At 33.7% G+C, this 12319-nt stretch overlaps 1 protein-coding gene across 1 annotated transcript in view; it reads left to right on the top strand.

The window, feature by feature from the left end:
- HCN1 (hyperpolarization activated cyclic nucleotide gated potassium channel 1) overlaps positions 1-12319 on the top strand; it is a gene marked incomplete at its 5' end in the record, with an annotated part of 444560 nt that overhangs the window by 307632 nt on the left and 124609 nt on the right. Inside the window, one exon of the mRNA XM_011959469.1 lies at positions 2702-2920. Within this exon, the coding sequence (XP_011814859.1) occupies positions 2702-2920 (219 nt within the window). The remainder of the gene's footprint in view (positions 1-2701; positions 2921-12319) is intronic.

Genomic DNA, 12319 nt, shown 5'->3' with positions numbered 1-12319 from the left:
TTAATAATTTTATCTTTGAACTGATGTTTTGTAAGTGAAGTCCACTGGGACAACAGGGTGTGAACATGAGCAGCAGAACTGCAGGATGGCAGCAGCACACACACAGATTCAAGCCTGTAGGCACAGGAGATATGCAATTGGCCTAGCAGCAAGGGGGCCATGTGCATGACTCAGCAGTCTGGATGCTATGTGTCCCTGATGTGGCCGAACCAGGACTAGGCCCAGATTAGGAGTGACTATCTGTAGCAGCAGGAGAAGCAGCAGCAACAAAGGCAGTCATGGGAGATGAAAGTGGCTACCCACGCAGGCAGGGAGAACACCCATGGTAAGTAGACAGCTTGCTCATCAGTCCCAAGGGACCATCCCTGTAGTATCTATTTTAATTTTAAATCTCCCACCTAAATTCCAAGACAATACCCATGGCACTCAGGCAGTAAACCTTGTAAATAAATTATTACAAAATAAATGTTACACATGGGCACAGCAGTAAGCACTTTAGAAAGTCATTAGAATTCTTCAGCGTTTACAATGTCCAGTTTTGAAAGCTGCTGCAAAATTGCACAGCAGATGTCCATAAACTTAGAAATACAAATTAAATTGAAGGCTCGCATTTGATGGAAAATAACACTACTTTTATATGAAGTTTTAAATTAAACCAATTATTAACAAGGAAGATAATTTTTAAATTAAACTTTCTTTGTAACTAAAAATATAGCAATACAGTATATAAACAGGCATTTTGAATTATATGCAAATCTTGAAACTACTTTCAGTTTTTTGCACAGCCTTGACAAGTTACAGGAAATATCAGAAGAAACACTAAAACATCGTTGCATACATTTAAATTTAACGTTCAATTCAATAAAAGGCAGTATATGTGACCTTTGTGATGGAATTGTTCTATGTCTTTACTGTGGTAATAAATACATGAACCTACACATGTGACAAAATTGCATAGAAGTAAATATACACACACATATAGGCACACAAATGAGTACACTTAAATTAGTGAGCTATAAATGAGATGAGTACATTATAACAATGTCAATTTCCTGGCTATGAAACTGTACTATAGTTTGCAGCATGTTACTTCTGGGGAAGCTGAGAGAAGAGTACATAGAATCTCTCTCTATTACTTCTCATAACTTACATGTAAATCTATAATTACCTAAAAGTAAAAAATTTAATTAAAAAAATAAATTCAGATGTAAAAACTGAATTCTATATGAAATTAGTATGAAACTGATTGGCATGATGAGTTGAATATTTATTGAAAAGTTGTTCTATGAAAATCATCAGCTCCAAATATACTCAAATATGTATTTTAAAATAAATTATCAGAAGTTGACCCTAATCTCACAGCCTATAAAATACCCATAATAACATTTGAATTAATTTGGTTTAATAACATTTGAATTAATAGAAAGATCATTTTTAAATTAAAAAATATTTAAAATTATTTGTAATCTTGCAATAGCCAAGAGCAACTGATGTGATTGTCAATGAAATCACTGAAAATAAAGTTGATAATTATATAAATTTTGATAATCTAAGAAATGAATTTCAGAAAAATAAGCCAGAAAAATTTTATGATCAAAATATCACATTAATACAGTATTATTTATTTTATTACATGTAATTATGACATTAAAATATTAATTTTTAAAATTTGTAAGTTTATATTGTTACTCATTTATCACTGTTATCACATTAGGTTTTATAAATAATAAAATAGTTCTAAAGGAAAAATCTTTATATTTTATTATATTTAACAACTTTTTTTCCTGCATTTTGAAATCATTTTCATTTTGCTCTGGCTCTTATAAATTGTGTAATACTTGAATTAGGGAGTTCAATAAAATTTATCCAAAAAATAATTTAAATTTTAATAAAAGTTAGATAAGATACATTGAACAGCGTTTTTAAAAAATTGAGCTTGCAATTGTTTTGAAATGACGTCAGAAGTTACAACTAATAAGTCATCTCAGAAGTCAGCATTTCCTATTTTTTTTTCCTCAGGACATAAGCCAAGATGTTCTTTTGCCTATTTCATTTTATTATTTTATAAAAAACTGACAAGATTCAGCCGTCTTCAATCCTGACACAGATTACAATGTATGTCACTTTGAGTGAAGGCTTCAAGGAAGTCTTTCCATTTACCTATCAGACCTGTATTTCCAATATATATTTGTTTAAATTTTTATTTAGAAAAATTATAGTGTTAAGGATTATACAGCTATATCAATATGGATTTTTAAAATCTGAACTTCATGGTTTTGATAAAAATATCTGTACTTTGGCCTATATGTGTCATACTGTCTGCTGCATTTCATAGCTTACAAATATATTATTAATACTATTTGACCACATTTCCTGGAAACCTTAAAGCATTCATTCTTGTCATTATTACATGGCATACCATTGTCCCAAAAGGAATTTTAGTTTTAAAAACAGCAAACTTAAAACTGACAAAGAGTGCATGTAAGTAACAGCAGACTGTTTCCACTTCATCATAGTAGGAAATATTTGAAAAACATCATCATTTAATTCACAATTAATGAGAAGTACATTTGTAAATGCTCCATTGTAAGGATTTTTCCAGTATTCAGTATTTTATCATGCTTCTGTGTACAGATCATTCTCACTTTTCATTCTGCCATCCTAATGGCTCAGTCAATTTTCTTTTTCTGTTATGTTCCAGAATGATTCTTGGGGAAAGCAGTATTCATATGCACTCTTCAAAGCTATGAGTCACATGCTGTGCATTGGGTATGGAGCCCAAGCCCCAGTCAGCATGTCTGACCTCTGGATTACCATGCTGAGCATGATCGTCGGGGCCACCTGCTATGCCATGTTTGTCGGCCATGCCACTGCTTTAATCCAATCTCTGGATTCTTCGAGGCGGCAGTATCAAGAGAAGGTAATTTGTTTTATTTATCTCCAATGTCTTTAACCAGCTAACCTGAACCAGTAGATTGAATTGTTTTCAAGATAACTACACTATCTCCTCTATTAAAAAAAAAAAATGAGATAAAATGTTTAAAGTAAAAACACACAATCTCCTTTGATATTTTGAGGTTGTTTCTCATTTGTCTTTTGAATAATATTTTTTAAAATGTGACTTTGCATCTACAGAAAAAAATAATTACATATTTCAAAATGTAAAAAGCCGATAGAATATGTTATCATGGCTCATTTTCTATCATATTTCAATAGTTAAAATAAACTTTCTCTCGTATGTGTTAGAAAAATTTTAGTTGATTAAGTGGAGACAGGCAGCTATTGTACATGTCCCTCTGTACCCCCCTCATCTATAATCATAATTTATATTACAATCCATATGCTTAGCTGAGCATATATTACCTGTATATCTAAATAAGTCGCCACACTCTCCAGTCTTAAAACTGGATATAACAACTGCTATGATCCATTCTTATGCTCAATGTGCTAATTAAAATGATTGCTGCTCTAAACTTTTCTCAAAAGAGAGAGAAAAAGTAAATATAGGCAATGATTTGTTCATTGGATTTTTTTTTTTTTCACATGAAGAATTTATTTGGCTAGGGCTAAATATAGGGTATTTGGACCATACTAATATTCTTGACCAAATATCAGTAGCTTTCTGACAGATAAATAAGAATATTTTAAATTAATGGAACAATATGTAATGTAGGGGCTTTGTTGATCCTGACAGAGTCATGCACCTTGCCAAAGAGCATTTCTGAAAGTAATGATTAAAATGGTTCTAGAATATTTCTCTTGGTGAGTGATAACAACTTAGTCTCAGAATTATTTTCAAAATGCCAAAGAAGTTTTAGTTACTGCTTTATTTACAGAAGTTTTCAACACTATAATCACACAATACGAGAACGGAAACCTAGATATTTCCCTTGAATATAATTACACTGCCACCAGCTATTACAGTGAACAAGCTGGCATTTTATTACTGAAGTAATGAAAAGATAAACCACAAAAATTGCTTTGAGGTTCATTTTTAAATAGTCTCCCAATGAATTAAAAATTACAACATAGTAAGGAACAAGAGACTGTATACAATGGTGAATTTAAGAATTAGATACTTAAAGGAATTTGGGCTAATTTTATGGAGATTTAAGATAAGACTATATCATGTTATATCTGATGTTTCTCTTACACTGTTGTTTTTCTTTCATTTTATGTTGCTTTTAATAAAAATGTCCCTTTCACACCTCTTTTTTTTTTTTTTTTTTTTTTTTTTGGTCTGCATCATTGCTATACATTTTCTCAATAAGAAAACAAATCTTCAACTTCCAAGATTACAGTGATTAGCACTTTATTGCATATTAAATAAGTTCACAAAGTTTATGTTTTTAAATATCCTATATTAGCCAACTTTAACTTGGAAACTCAGTGTATTCATTTATGGAATCATAGATACTTATATGCAAAGATGTTGTGATGTTTGTAATAATTCAAGTCATGAAGTTCTTGATCTTAAAAGTGCTTGATAGAGGACAAGAAAACTAGTATAACCCTTTGGTACTTACTGACATTTGGAGCAATGTAATTGGGAGCAGCTGATTAAAAGAATATAATTTTTGTTTTGAAATGGAGTCTCTATCACCCAGGCTGGAGTGCAGTGGTGTGATCTCAGCTTACTACAACCTCTGCCTACAGGGTTCAAGTGATTCTCCTGCCTCAATTTCCCAAGTAGTTGGTATTACAGGCACCCACCACCACCCCTAATTTTTTTATTTAAAAGAATAAATTTTTAGGTCTAGAAACCAAGTTCCGTCAAGAAGTTTAGTTATACAGTTCTGTACTCATTTTTTTAGTCAGTATAATCCAGGCTAGGTCTTAAGGACACTATGTTACTTTTAAAAATTGTACTTTTTGTGAAAAGTATATGTTTAAATTTCAATTTAATCTTATAGCATAGCTTTACATAGTGGATGAGTGATATGCATCTTCTTTGATGATTTATCCTCTTTGAGTTTTGGCTAAATTATTACCTTTTTATTTAGGTAAAATTCTAGTAGGAGTCACTCTTGGGCAGGACCTAAGATGCAATGCTGACCCTCCTATATGGTTCAGATGTAGTCCACAGAGAAGTACTCATGCATCCTTCTCCTAGACAATCTGTTAGCACTCCTCTTCCTTCTCGTCCAAATCAATGAGGAGAGTGTATCTAGCCTTCCTTGACGATAGTCAGACTCCAGCGTTCGCAGACTATTTACATGTTTTCAGATATTATTCAGAGTCCAGATCCATGTCTCCCAACTACGTGAGCTTATTTCAAAGATCCTTAAATAAATTTGTTTCAAGTGTTTCCCATATGTCAGGTGTTAGAAAGTAGCCTTTTCACACCCCTATCCCAAAAGGGGTTGTAAAGGGACTCACAGCAGAGGAACTTCTCTCTCAAAAGGAATGTGTTAACTAGTTCCATCAGGAAAAATCTCACCTTACCCCCTGATCTCTATTTAATTGATAAGACTGAAGCCTCCAGGAATTATAATCCTCAGATCACCATTTACAATGGTTTACTTGCATAGAAGACAGCCTCTTACATAAGTAATATTCTGATAACTCTCAGATTAGCAGCTCAATGAGCATAGGACAGAGTCAGTCCTTCCTTAGCATCTTTTTAGACCCTTCTGTATCTCATCTAGTCCAAAAGCCTCGTCCACAGACATGTATTATGCATATATAAAAACTATGCCCTGGTCAAATAAGTTCAGAAATGTTGATTGAAACAATGTTACAGAAGTGTTTTTTAGTGTAAATGTGTGTTCCCTGAAGATTTAACATGCCATCTTTGACCTTCATGTCAAGCCTCCATATACTTTAAGTTACTAATGTCCAAAGGAATTAACCTATAAAGACAAATTCTCCGTGATGACCATTCCTTTCTTTTTAAACTGATTTTAAGTGATCACTTTCTTTTCTAGATATACTTGCAGTTCATCTAGCCTTCATGAAATGAAACTCCTTTTGATCACCTTGTTTTTTTATACTACTACATCTTAGTTCATACATTTGGGCACTCCTGAGAAGCTGACTATTACTTTTAGTTATGTCACTCTCTCCATTCAAATAACTGTAGTAATAGCAGCTTTATGTGTTCACTTCTTCCTTTACAATGAGGAAGAATTTCGGCACAATACAAATAATGACTTAAGATTCAGGGATTTGCAACTCACCTTGATATACTTGATATACATGAAAGACTTTCATTGTGTAAATTAAAACATGAATATGACCAACTTGAATATTACCAAAGAATAACTTTAAATACATGAGGAAATTATCAATTCCAAATCCCTTTATGGACTGGATAGCTTCCTGAAACTATCAATTAGACTGCATAAATCCAGGGCAGGTGCAAAATGAGCTGTTAAAATGGACTGTGCTTTCTAATGGCAGGGCACAAGATACCAAGCCACCAAGACAGTTCTATACCTAGATTCAAATATTGATGATGTTATATAATGTCCAAAGAATGGGCTGAGTCTCAGTTTATCAAGTATATGAAATAAAAATGCTAAACTTCTCCAAAATGACAAATTTATCAAGTTTTGTTAATCTCGGTAAGAGTTTATATGAATGATGCCTTTTGTTTTGTTTTGTTTTGAGACGGAGTCTCGCTCTGTTGCCCAGGCTGGAGTGCAGTGGCACAGTCTTGGCTCACTGCAACCTGCACCTCCTGAGTTCCAGCAATTTCTGGGTAATTTTTGTATTTTTAGTAGAGGCGGGGTTTCACCATGTTGGCCAGGCTGGTCTAGAACTCCTGACCTCAAGTAATCTGCCAACCTTGGCCTCCCAAAATGCTAGGATTAATGGCATGAGGAACCATGCCTGGCCTATATATGATGCCTATTAGTGGCCTTTTGGAAAAGAAGGTACAGTTTAATGTAAGTACTCTCTCAGCTATACAAGAGTAACATGTAATCATTATCCACCTATATAAAATGATACAATTTTATGTAATCATACCAAAAGTATAATGTTCTAAACCTGTTTAGCTCAGGCAAATGTTTTTGTTTAATTGCTTAGTTTTAATTAATGATCCATAGATACTTGTTTATTTCTTGTAAATGAAGGCCCATAAACAGAACTGTCACATGAATTTATTCCACAGATATATTTTTAATTTTTTTTAAATCAGCCTAATATTTCAAATTTTATAAGCTAATGGTACACCCAGACACAAAAGGTGAGGGACCAAAACCTGCTCTTATCTTCAAGCTATTCAAATCCCATTTGCAATAGAGTTTGTTTCAGCTCATTTACAATAAAATAATTATGGTTAAGATATATACTATCTTGGTAATATGCTCTTCAAGAAAAATTTGTTTGTAGGAGGAGTGGCACCAAATCAACTCTTAAGGATCCTTAAATTCTTAAGGATCATTGTTCTCTCAACATACCAAGTGATTCTTACCTGCCACATCCTTCTTCCCACCTCCTTAAGTACTTTTGCCCCTTTCACTATTTACATAGATTCTGCCCTTTCCTTTCGAAGGCTGTGGGAATCTTTCTTGATCATGCCATCATATAGTCATTTGTTTACCATATTTACTGTCTCTGTCCAGAGGGAGTATAAGCACCATTTACTTCTTTTTATTTTGCTTGAACACAGATCACTTTTTAGAAATGAAATATCCAATCTGCTTTCTCTTCTAGAATTCTGAAATTTATTTCCCTGGGAGGAGGAGGTATATTATCAAAGTACCTCTCATCAGATTTGAAGCCATTTCTTAGTCTTGGGCTAATCACGGGTGTGTTCTGCTTCAGGAGATGATGGAGCCTCCTCTCTCAGAAAGACAGATGGGAGAGTTTGTCATTGTTTTCATGTAATTCTAAGTCTTCAATTTTTTTAAGTTATACGACTAGAATAATAGCTGAGCAAAGAGGAACAGTTTGGAGTAATGTCCATGATCATTTATGAATAATACTATTATTTAATTTTAAAAGAGAAAAAGTTGCATCCTGTTTTATAGTCCATCTTCATTATATCAAGAAGCTTAGTTGAGTTGCTAATTTGGTTTGCTGATTTTGTAGCATTCAGTAGCATTTGCCTTCAGAAGAGCAGAGGGACTTTGAAGTTATAATGATCTTGACCTTGAAAAATCATATTGACTGAGTACTTAAATGAAAAATGTTTTGATACCCTAATGTACATTAGGATTATTCTCAAGGGGAAGAGATAGCTCTGAGATCCAAGTGCTTTCAATGAAGCATTTCACTTGGTTTCCTTCATAATTCTTAAATGCTTTCCTCTTTCCTTTACAAATAAGAATGCCTTGAGTACAACTCCCACATAGTATCTTAGTCAAAATTTTTTATTAGGCTACAGCATGTACTTTGCTTCCAGGGAACTGAATTTAATATACTTATGTTAAATTGGTAGTACAGCCAAACGTTCTCAGGCGAGGGAGATCCTAGGACTGGGAACCTCTGTGAGATTCTCTTACAGGAAAACACCAGTGTGACAACGCTTGGAATAACTTAACGTAGCCATTGGAGCTGCTAACAAATCAGGCTCCTGGTACAACAATGTTGCTTTATATTCTCATCTGGGGCAAATAATTTTTATATTAACTAAGGGTTGTTATAAAGTCTGGAATAAGTCTTTATAAGGGAGAGAGTTTGAGGCTATTAATTTAACTAGATAGAAAAATAGAAATTTACCAATTGTAAATCACATATCCCATGATTTTTCAAACTTTGTATTTTGATATAACCCACTGTGGCATATGGCATCCCTTTTCCTCAGTGATAATTTTTGTGCCAATACTCTAAGTTACATGCTGGAATGTCCTACATGTATATTGTAGGTATTCACAGTTTCAGGACTGTGCGAAGTGCTGAAGATTTCTCCAAACTAAACCTTCATTTAGTTTTTTGCGGTTTACATTTATTATTTTTTTACAGCACATATGTTAGCTTCTTGTTATAGCTCTAAAGTAGAGTTGTATTTTCCATTTAATTAATTGATCTATGCATTTGATATTTTAGAACTGTTTGAATTTTTGAGTTTACTCCCCAAAGTTCTCTTTCGAGTATTCTTACTGTATTTGTATTCCTTATATGTCATAAGATAGAAACAAACTGTGAAGCACTTTCACAGGGAAACCTGGTGGCCAGGGAGCCACTAATCTGATAAGAACCCAGATTGACAAGAATCACCCTGCATGTAACTTGTGTTTGGTTAGCCAAGTTACTGGAATGCACTGGAAATGGACCTTGAAGAATGAAGAAGTAATCAGCAGGCAGAATTAGTCACCATAAGATAAATGTCTCAGAAAAATGTCAAAATTTTGAGAGAATTTCTGACCGACAGGAACAAAGTGTACAAAGGCCCTGAGGTAGAGATGTATGAGACATATTGAATAGTCTAATGTGAATGAAACAATAGCTACCTTGCTGGGGAAGTGTGAAATAGCCTAGATTATGGCATAAGAATAGTGTTGAATTCTGGAATGATGAGATTGCACATTATGAAAGGGATATTCTTTGAAAAACTTAGCAATGGTATGTTGGAATTGAAACTGTCTTTTAGAAAAATAAATCACAACAGTGCATTGGATATCATGTATTCCTAATCTAGAATCTAAGATTCCTTGATCAAAATTGTTTCTGATGGAATCATTAATACAAATATGTTAAGCAGGAATTTGAGCATGTTAAGTAGGTAGAGATAACTCTAATAAATCAAACTTTAGGAAGCAACAATTTTGTAAGTAAGTAGGATCCAATAGTCTTCAGTTATAAGTTGTCATGTTATTTGAGCTTCAAATAATCTATTTTGTTCCTCTACTCCATGTATTCCTGTAGAACGCTAACCATGTGTCAGGCCTAGTACCAGATGCTGGGCACATAGTGAGCAAGTAGACATGGAACCTCCCCTCGTCAAGCTTCTTGTAATATAGTGGGTGGGGTAAGGAGGACATAACACCCAATAGAAAGATTCATAGAAAGCACTACATCAATTTTTAAAACATTAATGCTATGTGTGGGAATGTACAGGCAAGATAAGAGATTTTAAAGTTTTTTACTTGATTCATATGGAATACTGTAGGGTTAAATGGGAGGGGTGGGGGGGAGAGAAGAAGAAATTACATTTGAGAAGAGACCTGAAAGATGAGTAGAAGTAAGACATGAAAGTGAGCTTCTTGAGAAAAAAACTGAGGTATGAAGAAGCTTACCACAGTTCATGAACAGACAGATGGAAAGTGTAACTAGAATAGAAAGAAAGGTGAAATGACTCTAGATAAGACTGGAGAAGCTGATAGGGATCAGATTAGGTGACATCTTGTAGGCCTAGGCAACCATGCTATCTTTTAGCTTAAATGCATTGAAAGTCTAGTAGCAATTTGAAATGGAAGAGTGATGAGATTAGAATTGCCATTTTTAAAAAAAAGTCAGTCAACAGTGTGTATAATAGATTAAAGGAAGGCAAAAATGGCCTGGTCTTCTTTGGCATTACACAATTTTCCAGTGCAAACTTGCAAAGACCTAGGTGAGATTTCCATTTTAACAGGTGGACATATTAAACAGGGTGGGAATATTAAATAGCCATTATATATTGAAAAATACTATTAGGACAAATGCTAAACTTCTGTAAGACAGAGATTCAACAATTCAGTAACTTAAAGAACTATATGATTTCACAAATAAACTTTGTGAAATGAGAGGAGTAGGTGGGATGGTACTGCTCCAAATGGCCATTTGTGAATATAGGTTCATCCAAATTGTTCCTCCACTATCACCTAGGACAATGCTTCCCAAACTTTAGTGTGCATCATAGTCACCTGAAAAGCTTGTTAAAACACTGATTTGTGGGCCACATTTCCTGAGTTTCTAGCTCATTAAATTTGCAGTGGGGCTTGAGAGTTTGTGTCTCCAACAAGATCTCAGATGCTGCTGCTGCTACAGGTCCAGAGACCACCACCACCCTAGGGTATTGTTCTTGTCTGCGTGTTTGAAGTTGTGCCACAGACATGTTTGTCTTCCAGCTCATGACAAGAGGAAGAGAGCACAGAGAGACAGGCATATTACTTCTTATGGTTCATTGATGAGAACTTAATTATTAATATGTTTCTACTCAAGGAGACTGAGAATTGTTTTCTAACTAAGCAGAACTGTGACTACCAAATAACTCTATCCATAGGGAACAAACAGAGAAGAGATATAGGTGGGAAACTAGTGGCCTGTGCTACAGATGCAAGAACAAAGATGAAGAGGTAGGAAAATACTTGGGATTTCTTAGGCAGTTCATACATTTTGAATGGGCAGTGGAGTACTTGAAAAACAATAGTAGCTGTAAGGCCTAAATTCGTTTGTATTTGGTTTGGTAAGCAATGGAGAACCACTGAGATCATAGCCCTCCCCTTATCCCTGTTTTTGTTTTCCGTTTCGGTTACCTGTGGTAAATCATGGTCCAAAAAGATCAAATGGAAATCTGCAGGGATAAACATTCACATAGCTTTTATCACAGTATATTGTTATAATTGTTCTATTTTATTATTACTTATTGGTCATCTCTTACTATGCCTAATTTATAAATCAAACGTTATTATAGGTATGTATGCATAAGAGAAAATATAGTGTGTATGTGTGTATATACATAAAACTGCAGATAGCACCAAACCCGGGTTTGGTGCTATCTGCAGTTTTAGGCATCCCTGGGGGTCTTGAAACATGTGTCCTACTAATAAATGAGGACTACTGTATATGGCCTGGTGCTGTAAGATGATAGATGATAGAGAATGTGGAGATATACAGGGTAAGAGGTGGCAAAATAATAAAATATAGGGCAAAATTTCTATCTTCTGTTAAGCCATCTGTTAGAAATGTTGAATTGCATTATCTAGAATGCATCTTATACACTGTATCTTATTCCACAGGAGTAATGAAGTGCCCCTAAGTAAAACATTAGTTAAATGTATCCTCTTTATTAACAAAGATATCACTGTTATTAAAAAATTCAGTGTGTGAAATATTTATTTAACAATAATGTTTTCCCCTGAATTTTCAATTGTAATCTGATCATTTATTGGGAATCACTAACATGGATTTTTCTCTGTCATTCTTAAGAAAAAGAAATTTATATAAAACAAAATTATATTATTTGTATCATAAATACTATGAAACAATAAGAGTAAAATATTATAGTTTACTTTCTGAAGACAAAATTTTTCTCTCTGAAGATATATTAAATAACTCATACATTTTGAACTGTATATATTGATACTATGAACTTAAAATACAAATTAAAAACTTTTTTTTATTTTTTTATTTTTATTATACTTTAAGTTCTAGGGTGCATGTGCATAAA

The sequence above is a fragment of the Colobus angolensis genome, unplaced genomic scaffold (genome assembly GCF_000951035.1).
Source record: "Colobus angolensis palliatus isolate OR3802 unplaced genomic scaffold, Cang.pa_1.0 Scaffold497, whole genome shotgun sequence".
NCBI lineage: Eukaryota > Metazoa > Chordata > Mammalia > Primates > Cercopithecidae > Colobus > Colobus angolensis.
Note: the sequence above shows the minus strand (reverse complement) of the source record. Positions and strands in the feature narration are given on the sequence as shown.